Below are 16,719 nucleotides of genomic sequence, written 5' to 3'. Positions count from 1 at the left end.
TTAAATAAAATACATTTGTAAACTACATATATACTTTTATTTTTACCAGGAGTAAAATGTGCGATTTTAATTTGTATGAACTAAAAATAAAATTATAAATATTTATCGATCATTTACTTAGTTAACCAAATATTTTATTTACAATATTTATATAGGGAGCTGAGCTACAAAGTTCGTACAGAAATCATATCCCATTATTTACGGTGTTTGTTAGCCGATTTCATCAGTAGTGGGTGGACAGTCCATTCATGACAGAAATCAGTTAACCATGAAATCACCGACATCCTCCTCCTCCTCAGGGGCGGATCTGTGTGAGGCTGAGTGTGGCTATTGCCACACCAGCCCAGCCCATTCTTTTTTTTATTTTTTTTATTTTTTATATACAGAGCATAATTTTTATTTTGAAATATACAAAGCATAATTATATAATATATATGTTCTATTTCGAAACATAATGTGACATTATTCTTTGGTCTAGTGGCGCGACATTTGTGTTTCTGTTTGTGTTTGGTTGTTGTCGGTTCAACTTTTAACTTTTGTGTTTTTTTGATGATTTTTTCATGATAATATAAACAACATAAAAAAATAAATTTACATGTAAAAATAAACTTAGTGAGATCGAACTTGTGAACTCCAAACAAATTGATTGACTTGATTATCTTCCAATAAGCTATAATGCTTGCAATGTTTTTTTTTTTTTTTGCATCTTTGATATATATATATATATCTGTGTGTGTGTGTGGGGCACGCGTGCGTGTGCATAAATGTGTGCGCGTGCGCGCGCACGAGTTCTAAGATAAGATTTTGTAACTTACGTTGTGCATTATCTTTTAATAATTATTTCTCCAAAAAATTTAGTCTTACTTCCTTCAAAAAAAAATTAGCCCCACTAATAATTCAATCTCGGATCCGCCCCTGCTCCTCCTCCACAAAGCCACGAAGCTACTAGCGATGGAGCAAGCAAGATTTCTTCCCATAACCATCTTTCCAAACCGGAAAATCCTACCGATCCCCCTTAACAAACACCTGCCCACGCCTCAAAGATCGCCTCTTCAACCGCTCAAAGAACTCTCATGAACTCCTCGTTCTTTCAAAAGCCAGTGAAAATCCCATGTCTCGTTGCCTCACTTGGTGGGACCTCACCTGGCTCGCTTTCGGCGCCATCCTCGGTTCCGGTATCTTCGTTATTACCGGTCACGAAGCTCGTTATGTTGCCGGTCCTTCCATTATCCTCTCTATACGCCGCTTCAGGATTCTCAGCTCTTCTTTCAGCTTTCATCTATGTTGAATTCGCAGTTGAAGTTCCCATTGTCGGTGGTTCGTTTTCTTTCCTAAGAATCGAACTCGGTGACTTCCTCGCTTTCATTGCCGTCGGGAAGCTATTGTTGGTGCTGCTGGTCTTGGTCGTTCATGGTCATCTTACTTTGCTACAATGATAAAAAATGATCATGGTCATCGTCAAATTTAACACCGTTTTTTCCTTACGGTGTTAAAGGTGTTTTTAATGCTGCTGCTGTTGTGTATTGGTCTTATACCGGTTTTGATATGGTTGCAACTATGACTGAAGAAACTAAAAACCCTTCTAGAGATATACCTATTGGTTTAATTGGTTCAATGTCTATGATAACAGTTATTTATTGTTTAATGGCATTGGCACTTGTGAATATAGTTAAGTACAGCGAGATTGATGCTGGAGCTGCTTATTCAGTTGCCTTTGTTCAAATTGGTATGAAATGGGGTAAATATTTAGTGAGTATTTGTTCTTTGAAAGAATGACAACAAGTTTGCTTGTTGGGTCAATGGGACAAGGTAGGTACACTACTCAAATTGCAAGGTCACATATGATTCCACCCTTTTTTGCACTTGTTCATCCCAAAACTGGAACATCTATTAATGCTACACTTTTGACAACTTTGTCAAGTTGTGTTGTTGCTCTTTTTACTAGTGTGGATGTTCTGTCTACTGTTTTTTTTCTGTAAGTACTCTTTTCATTTTTATAAAACCGAAATAACTGGTTATAGTGGGCATAAGGAAACTAGATGAAATATGTTCTTTTTATACATATGTTTATAAAGCACTTTCCTAAGTTTCCATTTATTTTTGAGATAAAAATAGGAAAATAACCAAAAAATACCATTTGAAAGATGCAATTGAAAATAATTGATTCATGAATCAATTATTACGGACAAACAAAAATAAAAATATAGTTACATAGGTACGAAATCAATTCATCATCTGTGACATCTACCCATCCTGTGATTCCAAATCAACAGATTTATTGATCAACTCGTGAGTTGAGTAAACTAATCGAATGAAAATATTTTCATTTTTTTATTTTAATTTTAATAAAAAGCTCCTTATGGCTATTGCGTTGCTTGTGAGGAGTTATTATGTGAGGGAAGCAACGGATAAAAGTGATTTATGGAAGGTTCTTTTGTGTTTGTTTGTTGTTGTTGGTTCGTGTGTTGTTGGGACTGGGCTATGGAATTCTGGGTTGTTTGGTTGGATTGGGTATACCGTGGCTGCTTGTGTTTGGTTTTCGGCGACTTTGGTGATGACTTTGCTTCCGAAGAAGAAGCAACCAAAGGTTTGGGAGGTTCCGTTGGTTCCGTGGGTGCCATCATTGTCAATTGCGACGAACCTTTTTCTTATGGGATCATTGGGTTTTGAGGCTTTCTTTAGATTCTTGATTTGTACTGGTGTGATGCTTGTGTATTATTTATTTGTGGATGTTCATGCAACTTATGATGTGGATCATGGAATTGGTCAAGAATCAAACAATGATGAGAGAATGGAAGGTGCCAATGTTGTTGTGCTTGCATAGTTTAGCTCTATTTGTTATGGGGGTAAAGATTCTCTCCATTTATAACTTCTTGTTGTGGAATCAAGAAGAGTAAGTCTTTATAGTAATTGAAGAACAAAACTATGAAGCGATGGGCAATTGTGAATTACAAGTCATAACAAGCTCTTTAACGGATCCACTTAGTGATAGGACCCATGTAACACCCATACCAGACGTATCTAGAAAGTCTAGCACGTGCGTTGAATTTAGTACTGGATACATTAAAATATACAACATAAAAAGTTCGAATGAATTTATATACAATAAAACGCGTTCGTACAATATCAATACATCATAACTTGTCTAATTTGGAAATAATACATCCTTGAGATCCACGTTCTTCATGCTTTAGTACGAACGAGCTCTTGCTGAAAATCCATCCGGCTGCTACCTTGACGTCCATACTGATATCTGAAACAAATAAGGATTGGGATGAGACATAATGTCTCAGTGAGTTCCCCTAAATCCTAGGCTATAGGCAACCTCAAGGGGAAACCTATGGTCACCACGTGTCTACACTACAACCTGACGGTTGATTATACGTGTGTGGTCATGTTTCCTAGACGGTAGTGCATGCTAGACCCGTCATAGGCTTATCTCACTTGTTATAGGCTTCACTTCCTATACGTGTCATGGCGGTCGAGAGGGAACCTAGAACCGCATTGCCAAGAATACGCTCTACGTATCAAGGCCTAAACATAACATATCATGACACGAGTCTAAACCGGACGATTAGGGGAACCTAAGATCGTCATCGGTATCATGTTCTTTACTTGCTCTAGTCCATGCCTTGTACTTATCATATAGCATCTAATGCTCTTATTCTTAAACATAAACTTGCATGGGTTCACTCTTGCATAATCATGAACATAACATAATCATAATCATATCATACATAAACGTATCTAAGTTCATTCATTAGGTTAGCGTTGAACAAACAATCATTATCTTGGTTCATTTTACGGAAAGTCCCGGGTGGAGTAACCCCGAGTACAATCCCATACATGACCGATGTACATACATCGGACTCCCTCGGTGTCGTGCGGGTCCCTTGCGGCTTAAACCGTTCCCCTTAGGTCGAGAACCTCCTGTATCCCCCTGGCGTGGATAACAAGAGACACGAGCACCTACGTCTTGCTTATTTCAGTGACATGCGAGTCCCTTACGGCTTGAATCGTTCCCCTTAGATCGAGAACCTCTTGTATCCCCCTGATGTGGATAGCAAGAGACATGCCACCTACTTATTAGTCATAGTCTTGTCGTACGTATACATAAACATATTCATACTTGCTTATTACCTCGGACCCTTGAGTCGATCCGATTAGTGGTAAACTTAAACTTGTTCATACTAGTACTTGATCATGGCAGAGAGATTATCTAATCAATCCTTGACTTAACATATATGCTATCTTATTCTTGTTCATGTGCGAAGATAATAAACTTCGCGTCTTATCATTCTAGGAATCTTGCTAACTAGCTAGTTCTCGACAGCTATGTCGAGGCTCTAGTTTTCCCTTGCTTATGGATAACTTGCTACCCGATTCATGACTTGATTTCTCTAGTATGCCATGCCTTACTAACATGCTTATTACTTGCTCATTTATCATAAGAATTCTTGCATACAATGATCATTATTTAGGACCTTAATTTGAGGGGTTTACATTCGTAAAAAGACACCACGGAGAAAACCGCTTCGCGAATCCCCATGCCTGCCTGAAGCGAGCAAAACAATGAGATTCCTCACTGTCTTACTCGCCTAGGCGAGTAGATTTGCTGGGGAGGCGAGTGGTAACTCGCCGTGGCGAGTTGGGGGCGAGTAAGACCCCCCTTTCGGAGTTCTAACTCGCCGTGGCGAGTAATAACTCGCTGTGGCGAGTTAGGACAGTCCAGAACACTTAAAAATGGTATTTTTGACCCAAAAACCTCAAACCAAGTGTCTCTATGTATGTTGGAACATATTTGATCATTGGAAACTTATAAAACATTCATTTGGCAAGTATAAACATGTTTTGCATGCATGGCAAGAAAATGGGCAACTATCACAATACATAAATCCTAGACTTTTCATAGTTTTCATAATAAACTAATATGTCAAAAACATGATCCCAAAGGGTAGGAAAACTAGCTATGGAACCCACCTAAACATAACCTTGCTAATTCTTCAAGCTCCAAGCTCAAGCCATCAAACCCTAGTTTTGCTTCCTACTTTGAATCTTTTCTTCTTTAATTCTTAACCTTCAAGAAACCATACCATGCTCAAATTCATGCTCCAATCCTCACCTTCCCAAAACCCTAGCCTCTTGATCAATAACCAAACCCTAGCTTCCACAATCACATACCCTTGAGAACCAAAGAGAAGGAAGAGTTCAGTTGCTTCTTGCTTATAAAGTTGCTAACAATCCATGCTTGGTTCACTTCTAACAAACTTGGGAGAATTGTTTCAAAAGAGGAGAGATGGGTTGAACTTCATGAGAGGTGGAAAAAGAGGAATTAATCCTTAACCAAGCTTCTAATTGTACAAGAGATCATGTGGGAGAAATATTAGTTCACTTGCCATGGAGAGGAAGAAGATTTGGTGGGGAGGAAGAGAAGAGAAGGCGTGAGAAGGAAGAGAGAAGGGAGAGCAAAATCCAATTCAAAACCTAGAGAGAGTCAAAGAGGAAATGAGATATTTTGCCCCAAATCCTTTCCACGTGAAATTACCAAAATGCCCTTGCCTCAAGCGTGTTTAAAACGACTCTGATACTTTCCCCGTATAAAGCTGACATCTTATAAAATATTTCCATTAACTTACTTTTCATAATTTTAATTCCTCTGTCGTTATCGACTGGTAAAACACCGATACTGCCAGGCGGGATATTACAACCCACCACTTATTTTTTTGTTTCTATCTCTCTCCAAATTGCAACAAATGAAAAAAATTATAAATGGAAAGGATTTTGACCCTTGCTGTGGAATCAAGAAGAGTAGGTCTTTATGGTAATTGAAGAACAAAACTATGGAGCGATGACCAATTGTGAATTACAAGTTATAACAAGCTCTTTATTGGAAAAGAAAATGTGGTTAGTATAGTCCATCTACTCCCTCCGGTCCTTATTATAAGAAACAAAATCAAAAAACATCAAAACCAATACAATCATTGATTAAAGAAACTTTTTGAATATTTTTACAAATATACCCTCATAAAAAATTGTGAAACATTAAATACACACAATAATATTAAAAAGAGAAGCATTAAATGAAGGATATAAAAGTTTTTTAAACAATAAATACACCCTAAAAGTTGTGAAATTTTCTTATAAATTGGACCAATTTTTTTTTTGAAAATTTTCTTATAATAAGGACCGGAGGGAGTATTAATATATATGTCAAATGAGGACCTAAATGATTAGGTTCATATATTTATTGATTAGTGTGCTGTGTTAAATGGAATAAGATATGTCAAATGAGGACCTAAATGATTAGGTTCATATATTTATTGATTAGTGTGCTGTGTTAAATGGAATAACGATTGTACATATAATGGTTATATTTGATTGTTTTTAACATAAAAAAAAAAAAAAAAAAAAAAAAACATAGACTATGCTCTCGAATTCTTATAGGATTGGTTATTTGTGAAAGTTACTTTATTTATTGTTGGCATTCTATTTTGCATAGCTATTGTTGCACGAGTTATTCCCCAAACAATGTCAATAATAAGCATCCAAGGGAAGGGTAACAGTGAGAATTTTCTTGGCCAATGCGTCATTTTTTTTATCAGATATCTAGGAATGTTCATATCACATAATCAACCACCTTTTATGTTAAGGCCACAATGCAAGTTCATTGGAATCTCTTGAGTTTCAACAATTGGCTTATCCAGCAATCCATCTGTCCAGAAACTGAAAGTATTTTCATTGCCTATAGAACTGGAGGAGTGTTCATATATTAAAGGGTTAATAGGCTTTTACCCCCTGTAATATAGGTGACTTTTGGTTTTGCCCCCTAGGAAAATTTTTTTTTAGATTCCGTCCTTGTAAAATTGAGATTCTTCAGTTTTGCCCCTGACCCAGTTGAGTGGGCAGAATCTCCTACGTGGCACGAGACGTCAGCAGATTCTGCTGACGTGGCACGCTGACTGTATAATTATTTTTATTTTTTTTATTGGGGTACACGTGGCATTTTTGATTTTTTTTAAAAAAAAATTTAAAAATTCTGGAAAATTGAAAAATTAATAAAAATGAAAAAAATTTAAAAAATCTGGAAAAATTAATAAAAATAAAAAATGATTAAAAAAATAAAATAATCTAATAAAATGATAAATAATGAAAAAATTCTGGAAAAAAATCTGGAAAATATTTAAAAAAAATTCGAAATTTTCAAAAAAGATTAATCATTTTTAAAAAAATGAAATTTTTGAAATTTTCATTCGTATTTTTTGAAATTTCGAAATTTTGATTAGTATATATGTCGAGCTTAGGTTTTTTCAGTGTATTTTTTCCCTTATTTCATTGTATTTTTTCGAAATTTTTGAGAAATACTAATGAAAATTTCAAAATTTCGAAAATTTTTCATTAAAATTTCATTTTTCCAGAATTTCATTTTTATTTTCGAAAATTTAAAATTTCATTAAAATTTATTTTCCAGAATTTTTATTTTCGAGAATTTCCAGAATTTCATTAAAATTTCGAAAATTTCATTTTTCCATAATTTTAATTTTTTTAGAAAATTTTGAAATTTTATTTTTTCCAGAAATTTTTAATTTTTTTTATTTTTTCAGAATTTTTTCATTATTTTTCATTTTATTAGATTATTTTATTTTTTTAATCATTTTTTATTTTTATTAATTTTTCCAGAATTTTTAAATTTTTTCCGTATTTTTTCAGATTTTTTTTATTTTTATTAGTTTTTCCAGAATTTAAATTTTTCCGTATTTTTTCAATTTTTTTCATTTTTATTAATTTTTCAATTTTCCAGAATTTTTTAATATTTTTTTTCAATTTTTTTATTAATTTTTCATTTTTCTAGAATTTTTTAATATTTTCGGAATTTTTTATTAATTTTCTGATTTTTTTTTCAATTTTTTTATTATTTTTCATTTTTCCAGAATTTTTTAAATTTTTTTATTAATTTTTCGATTTTCCAGAATTTTTTAATATTCTTTTTAGTTTTTTTTTAAAAAAAAAATCAAAAATGCCACGTGTACCCCAACAAAAAAATAAAAATAATTATACAGTCAGCGCGCCACGTCAGCAGAATCTGCTGACGTCGCGTGCCACGTAGGAGATTCTGCTGACTCAACTGGCTCAGGCGCAAAACTGAAGAATCTCAATTTTACAAGGACGGAATCTAAAAAAAAATTTCCTAAGGGACAAAACCAAAAGTCACCTATATTACAGGAGGTAAAAGCCTATTAACCCTATATTAAACTAAGATACAATTTCATACCAGACAAAATTGAAGATCAGACATTGAAGTTGATAGACTTTCCATACTTTAGATATGTGTCCTTGCACATTTTTTGAACTCATTGCTTTTCGAAAGTTACTAAAGACCAACAAAGTTGTAAAATGGAGGGCTGAGTTGACCAATCTAGAATCTAAACCTCCTTTCTCCTTTGGTTTACACAGTCCACTCTAAGCTACAGTGCATATTTTTTGACTGATTAACGTTACCAACAAAGTTTTGAAGCATTTTAGTAAGCTTTAGGCTCTGTTTGGTAAACCCAAAAAAAGAGCTTTTAGCTCTTAACTTTTAGCTTATAAGCTCATTTGACAAAAAAAACTCTGTTTGGTAACACTTTAGCTCTGTTTGGTAACGCTTTTTTACAACGAGCTTATAACTTATTTCAGGAGCTTATAAGCTATTTTTCAGAAGCTACTTCAAGTAGCGTTTGTGCTTATAGCTTTTAGCTTCTCATTTTTTCTTCCATATTTACCCTTATTATTCAAAGCAAAATCTATCAGCTAATTTTACCAAACACTTCAACTAGCTTATCAGTCATCAGTCATCAGCTATCAGCTAAAAGCTATCAGCTAGCTTATCAGCTATCCGCTATTTTTAGAAGTGTAATTGCCTATGGTATACTGTGTAAAACTTACTATTGTTTATATTAATAATATATTTGCCCCGATTATTGTCCATATTATTTAAAAAGTTTCTTGAGGTACTTACATTACATAAGGCCTTACAGAACATGAGAATATCATACGCATAAAGACAGTAACTCGGGACCAAAAAGTCAATGGAGTTTAAGGGAAGTAGTTAGACTCACATTCAAACTCTTATATAAAACGATATGTATTTTAACGACAAACATTCACATTCAAACTCTTATATAAAACGATATGTATTTTAATGACAGACATGTCTTACATTAAACTTTTTTCTTTATAGGAAATGCCTTAAATTAAACTTTTTTTTTTTTTGTGGTGGTCGGGGTTGAACTCCGGACCTTGCATATATTATGCATTGTCCCTACCATTTGAGTTAAGCTCACGAGTAAGGGTGGGAATAGGCCAGGCCAGGCTTTGATAGATCTGAGCTTGGCCTACGAAAAAATTTACAGGCCTAAGCCTGGCCTATGGCCTATCATAGGCCGTTTTTCTTGGTCTGACCTAGCCTATTTAAAAGCATGGACTGGCCTGAAAGCCTACTTCAAGGCCTACTCTGCATTAAGGCCATCAAATAGTCATTTGGCCTACTAAATAAGCTAAACAAGCCTTAAAGCCTACTTAAAAGCCTATTTCAGTACAAGTAAATTTTAACTAGATTAAAGCCTACTTAAAAGCCTATAACAACAAAGCCTATTAAGAGACTAATAGATAGAGAAAAAGGTGTTTATATTTTTAATGTATGCAATTATTTTAATATAAAAAACATTTTTTAATAAATAGGTATTAATAGGTCGGCCTATTAGGCTTAATAGACTTTTCTAGAAGCCTAAGTCTGACCTATTTAATCAAACAGACTTTCTAAAAAGCATAAGCCTAAGCCTATCTACTAAACAGGCCAAGCCGTAGGCCCCTGTAGGCCGACCTAGCCTATTCCCAACCCTACTCAGGAGGACCTTAGATTAAACTATAAACTAATGTTATTAATTTTTATCTTTTTGTGTTAACATATTTACAAGTTCTCAATTTAAATTCCTTTCAAAACAACATATCTCAATTTAAAATTCACTTTAAAATTATAAATTCATTTAAAAAAAGGTTTGCAAAAAAAATAAATAATAATAATAGGACAAAAAAATGAAAAAGATGATGTTGTTTGATTCCACTCACACATTGTTATGTCTTCTTCCATGGATTCCAACATCTCATCCTCTCTTACACTTCCATCTCCAAAACCAAACCATCTCTCATTCCATTTCAATCTCAATGGAATGAAATGGAATCAAACAACATCATCTTTTTCAAACTCAAACCCCTTCGCTTCAATCTCCGACTCAACCCGGTTCAACCACCCCGGTCCAACCAAACCCCTTTTCAAAACCCTAACCGTCTTCGAACGCGCATTCATCGGCGCAGGTGCCGGCGGAATCGCCGGCGCCTTCACCTACGCCTGTCTTCACCCACTCGACACAATCAAAACCAAAATGCAAACCAAAGGCGCTTCACAAATTTACAAAAATGCCCTTGACGCAGTTTCCAAAACCTTCGCCAATAACGGCATTCTCGGCTTCTACAGTGGGTTTTCAGCCGTTGTTGTCGGTTCGACGGCTTCCTCGGCTGTTTACTTTGGTAGCTGTGAGTTTGGTAAGTCATTTTTGTCAAAACAAAATTGTTGTCCCAAGTTTTTGATTCCTCCGATTTCGGGGGCGTTGGGGAATGTTTTGTCGTCTGCGATTATGGTTCCGAAGGAATTGATAACGCAGCGGATGCAGACGGGTGCGAAGGGGAGATCGTACGAAGTTTTGATTAAGATTTTGCAGAATGAAGGTGTTTTGGGTTTGTATAGAGGGTATTCAGCTACATTGTTGAGGAATTTGCCTGCTGGGGTTATAAGTTATTCGTCGTTTGAGTATTTGAAATTAGCGTTTATGAAGCATACGAATAAGGATTGTTTGGAGCCGGTGCAGAGTGTGATTTGTGGGGCGTTGGCGGGGGCGATATCGGCTTCCATAACTACGCCGTTGGATGTTGTGAAGACAAGGCTGATGACGCAGGCGAGGAATGAGGCGGTTGGGAAGGTTGCGGAGGTTATGTATGGTGGGGTTAAGGATACGGTAAGGGAGATTTTGAAGGAAGAAGGATGGGTTGGTTTGACTAGAGGAATGGGTCCTAGGGTTCTTCATAGCGCTTGTTTTTCGGCGTTGGGTTATTTTGCGTTTGAAACTGCTAGAGTTGCTATTTTGAATGAGTATGTTAAGAGGAAGCAGTTGGAGGATGTGGATGTTGTTGTTTCTAGTAGTAGTTGAGTTTCGGAAATGGATTCGAATTTGTTGCGATTTTGATCTATGAAGCTTTTAAACATACTTGGACACCGGACGTGACACTGAGTAATATGAGCAAATGGAATAATTGAATGTAACCATGTCAATAACACCTGCCACACCTTCAATCTGAGGTATTAGTGCTACATAGATTTTGACCGTTGATGAGATTCTATAGTTTTAATATTGATTTGTGTAGTTTGTGATATAATAAACCTGTTTGATCTGGATATGAATGATGTTGTTTATTTGTATGGATTGTTGATTGCAAGTTTATATTATAAAGTTTGGGAAATGGATTCATTTGTTGTAACCTTGACCGTTGGTGAAATTTGATAGGTTGAAAATTGTTGTGTAGTTTATGATAGGAATTGCTTAATTTTACATGGATGGTGTTGATTTAGATACTTTGTGTACGTATGGATCACTGATTGCAGTTCTAAGTTTGGAGCATTGTATTTGTTTCTATCTTCCTTAATTGTTATGAGGAATTAAGTTACTTGATTTTTGTAACGTTTTTTAATCGTATAAGTGGATTTTTCTTTGGAAATTTCAGTTATATTGGTGCATCATAATATGAGTGTATATTATGGCAAATGTGCCACTAGAGTGCTGTATATGAAGCACGGATACGGACACGACACGGACACTGACACGCCGACATAGGTAGTAATTTGAAAAAAAATCATATAATTAAGTGTAATTACAAGTGTCTGTGTCAGACACGTCGTATCCGACACCGGGACACGCCTAATCCGAGGCGTGTCCGTGCTTCATATATATCTAAGCTGAAATCACCTCTCTTTTTACATTGAATTGCTCGCAGTTGCAAATTCATGTTGTTTCATATGTGGACCATTTGATCAATTGACCGAACATCTGTTTTCTAATTTGGTGTTTTGACTGATTTTGCAGAGTTGATATACAAGCAGTTTGCATCGATAATTTTGTAGTTTTTTCTTTTGAGTAGGAACCATTTGTGGAATATCCATTTGTGGTATACACTGCTGCTTCTGCTTGCAGAATTACCATTTGATTCACAGAAATCCATCTCCACAAAACCAAATTTCATTTCATAATTGGACAACTTCAATTAGTTTCTCAATTCTTTCCCCCTAATTTGGATAAGACTAAACAATTTCATATTTTATAATGCAACTGTTTTTCTTTGAGTTTTGCAAGAAATTCACACAAAAGAAGCAATATTCTAGGGATCAATTGAATTAAGTATAAGTTTGTTCGTGCAGTGATCTATAAAGCACTGGATTTTTTAGGCATCAATTAAATTACGTATCAGTTTGCTTAATTTTCATGAGGAGTTTAGTTACTTTACTTTGTAAGACTTTTTAATCATATAAATGCAATTTTTCTTTGTACGGAGGGGTTAAGGATACAGTTAGGGAGATTTTGAAGGAAGAATGGTGAATTGGATTGACAGTTGATATAATGAATCGTTTGATTTGATATAAATATCTAAATATTGTTGATTTTTTTTATCGTAAATAGATTCATTTGTTGCGATCTTGACAGTTGATGAAATTGATTTGTGTAGTTTATGATATAATGGATCGTTTGATCTGACATGAATTGTGTTGATTTTAGATACTTTGTATCTGAATGGATTGCCAATTGCAGTTCTGAATTTATGGCATTGTATTTGGTTCTATATTGCCTAATTTTTATGAGTAATTAAGTTACTTGATCTTTCTTTGGAAATGTTAGTTAAATTGGTGAATCATAACATGATTGTATATTATGGAAAACGTGCAACTAGAGTGTTATACCTAAGCTGAAATCACCTTTCCCTTTGTAAAATGAATTACTTGCATTCGCACATTCTCGTTGATGCAGATATGGACTATCCAATCTTGACCAGACAATCTGTATTTTGACTGTGTTTTAGATTGGTTTTGCAAAATTGAAATACAAGTAATGTGATTAAGATTAGGCAGGGCGAACGTGTGATTACATGAATGCGTGTTTAACCTTACTGTAGTGAAGTGAGTTCCCTCCTTTTCTTGTGACCCTGTTGTATTTTTGTTAGGAAAAAACTTAGCTACAGTACCTTAGGCATTGTGCATCTGGTTCTTCACTAATCTTCAGAGAAACTACCAAAAACAATTGCCGACCGATGCATTTTGATTTCGCCTAAATGACACTGTTTCATATTATTTACGTTAGGAACAGAATGAACAGTGTCTAAGGCTGTCTAAGTATTCTCCTTTTTGTTATTGCAATGAAATATTGATACCTCAAAAGATCAAAATGATGCCGGGCTTAGGCATAGTTACCACAACCACAATGTTAATCTATTTCTAAGAATTGTATAATTGAATCATGTTTATCTATTTGTACATAGGTATTGCTTTTTGTCTGAATGTTCAAACATCTAACATATTAGATGCTTATTAGTATCTCTACAACCTTTTCTTAATTGAGATGGATGAATCATATCATTACCTTTGATTTCTGATTAACCTATAAATGAAACCACCCTTTTCTGTGTTCTTTTTCTTGGGGTTAGTTTGATACCCAAAAAATGATGCAAGGTTTGTGCTGAAGTTTAGTCTAGGTTGGACATAGTTAATTTATTTCTCTATAGATAGATATATATTGCCATTCAAATTCAAACAATAATGCATTGCATGCTTGTTGGTAGCTTGTCTCAGCCCTTTACATAGATTGGTCATATTAGTATATATATGGTTTGCAAAGGTATACCAATTGTGCTTGCATTGATATATTTTATTGATACCTCTGAAAAAACAAAAACAAAAATGATGTATAGCTAATGGCTTATGCTGAAGTTTAGGAAAGGTTTGAGGGAATTGAGGCTGCAACATTATATATTGTAACTGAACTATGAACTATAAATACTACTTAGTCACTTAGTTACGATGATTCAGAGACTAAACTGGATAAATTATGAAAATGTCAGAGACTAGTTTAGTCCCTTATGAATTGGGCCGAAGGAAATCGCGGAAGACGAAATTAGGTTTTTATTCTTTATTTTATGTTGTTGGTTGTTGGGAGTGTGAAATTGGAGGGTGTTGGGACTTGAAATTGGTTTTATTTTCTGAATGAGAACAACTCTAACATTGTTGGAATTGAAACTTTTAAAAACTTATAGCTTCCTTGCATTATTCCTTACATTTTATAGAGTGGTTTTATGCCAAGTCTTGATATAGAAAATTGAAACTTTTAAAAACTTATAGCTTCCTTGCATTATTCCTTACATTTTGTAGAGTGGTTTTATTCCAAGTCTTGGTATAGAAATGGAGAAGTAGAATGACAAATAAGTTTTCTGCTGGTTTTTGCCCTTACCTGTCGGAGAGGTTCAGGTTGTTTGCTTTGGGTTTCTTGTTACTAGCATCGTAATGTCGGGTTTTGGTGTGTCATGTGCTCGGTTGTGGTCATAGAGATGCATTTGATGTATCTACCTATGTGAGTTTGAGGGCATATGCCACCTTCTATAAAAGACTTAAACAATCTTTCTAGAGCGCTCATGAAAAACCCAAGGGAATGTTTTGATGATAACAAACTAACAACTTGAACTAATAATCTTTTTAATAATCAAGACCTATTTGTGATAAACAAACTAACAACCAATAATATTGTTATGTTATTATGCAGTTTAACATAATCAGATAGTAACATACATGTGAGGTAGTACTCTGGAAAATTAATCTGTTGATTACAGAACATGGGTGGAATTTATCCCAACACCTAGTGAAAGTGCTTACTTTAATCTTGAATTTTATGTAATTGTGTTCCTTTGAGACTTGCTTAGTGGGAATAAGAGTAGAAGCTTGATTATAAGTTTTGATTTTAGGGATAATATGACCTGGATGGGTAATCATTCGTTTTAATATGATTATGTTTTTTTTTAATTAATTGAGTAAACAGTAATAATACAATAGTCTTTTTAATTGTTGCTGGTTGGGATTTTGAACAATACTATTATCACTGCATAATTCCTCAAACTTTTTTGTTGATATTGAAATTTATAAAAACTTGTACCATAGTATAATGTGATGATCAAGTGATGTTATCACAATTTATGCCAAGTATATGTAGGGAAATGGAGAAGTAGAATACTAACAAACTAATTAGAATATAACAGGGCAATTAACCCTTCAACAATTCTCTTACAAACTTTTGAAGTTCTATTTGTGATGTTGTCAGATTTGAGTTCAACTTGAGGAATGTCATAAGAGAAAAAATAAACTGAATTGAATTAGTAAACAGTGGAATAAACAAACTATATGGAACAATACAGTTGTTCTAGGCCATAATACATTACATAATTTACACCAAAAGATGTTGTTATAGGCCAAAGGTGTCTCCATTACATAACAGAATTTCGATCTACTCGAATGTCCTCCAACTTCCTTCTCTCTGAAGTATACCAACTCCCCTTGACCTGTATATCACGAATTAAACTTTCTCTGAATATGTGTACGATATTATAGACGATGAATCTGCTATGACAATTAACAGAGGAGTCAATGTATATTTTAATTAACCGAAGTAGGAATGTCAAGATTTTCTTAAAAAATTTCACACAGAATAAATTGTTCAACAACTAAATGACATATCGCAATTTTTTTACTTTTTTTTTCCGAAAGAATAGCGCCAAAATTATTTAGAAAGACATGTATAAAATATTGGTGTGTTATATTATTACCCCCTTAAAATAGTTTCGTCCCCGACACTACTAAGTATAAAAAGATCAAGGTAGAGTTCCTTCATTTAAATAAGATCATATGATACTAGAATCATTTTATCAAAGAGAATGGAGATAAAATATTCTTAAACATAAATAGAATAAAATAATTATGAATATGTTAAAATTTGTCAAGATCATGGAACTCTATTTCATTACTTGATTAGCATGCCACTATAAAAAAAAAAAAAACATTGGTCGGATAATGAGACAACACTTGCCTATTATTCAAACGTGTCGTACTTCTTTTGTCAATACAACATTTATGATTAATGATGTTATTTTAGATGGATTCTAGCAACAATTATTTGGTTGTATACCTATTATTCAAACGTGTTGTACTTCTTTTGTCGATACAACATTTATGATCAATGATGTTATTTTAGATGGATTCTAGTAACAATTATTTGGTTGTATACCAATTTTAAAATTAAGTCCTAGCATAAAATCACATAGTCAATGAAACAATGTTCTATTCTAGACGTATGTGGACTTTACGCATAGCTAATGTCCAACTTCTTGGAAACCTTCATATTCAACAAATATGATATTAATATCTGGTATCATATACATATTGATGCAAATATAGAAAAATTTACTTTCTATATTAAGAAGTGTGAAGAGGAAGTGTTTTTTTTTTTTTTTTTGTATCAACCGTGTTTAACCATCCTAATATAGAGGAATAAAATGTCAGGTTCCTGTTCAAAAAAAAAAAAGAAATCGAGGTTCATTACCATA

General features: G+C 34.1%; 1 protein-coding gene and 1 pseudogene across 1 annotated transcript; both read left to right on the top strand.

The window, feature by feature from the left end:
• The first annotated feature begins 268 nt into the window (after positions 1 to 268).
• Positions 269 to 2,824, top strand: LOC146914246 (cationic amino acid transporter 8, vacuolar pseudogene; annotated as a pseudogene).
• Positions 2,825 to 10,066: 7,242 nt separating this feature from the next.
• Positions 10,067 to 11,568, top strand: MFL1 (Mitochondrial substrate carrier family protein). The gene has a single exon (XM_085717118.1). The coding sequence runs from the start codon at positions 10,113 to 10,115 to the stop codon at positions 11,238 to 11,240; it is 1,128 nt and encodes a 375-aa protein (XP_085573244.1). The 5' UTR covers positions 10,067 to 10,112; the 3' UTR covers positions 11,241 to 11,568.
• The last annotated feature ends 5,151 nt before the right edge of the window (positions 11,569 to 16,719 follow it).

The sequence above is a fragment of the Medicago sativa genome, chromosome 6 (genome assembly GCF_051527215.1).
Source record: "Medicago sativa cultivar Bolivia chromosome 6, Bolivia_mono, whole genome shotgun sequence".
Lineage (NCBI taxonomy): Eukaryota > Viridiplantae > Streptophyta > Magnoliopsida > Fabales > Fabaceae > Medicago > Medicago sativa.
The sequence above is the reverse complement of the archived record's forward strand: the minus strand, read 5'-3'. Positions and strand labels throughout refer to the sequence as shown.

Coding starts and splice junctions, on each gene's coding strand:
- MFL1 (XM_085717118.1), top strand. CDS start 10,113: ATGTCTTCTTCCATGGATTCCAACATCTCATCCTCTCTTACACTTCCA.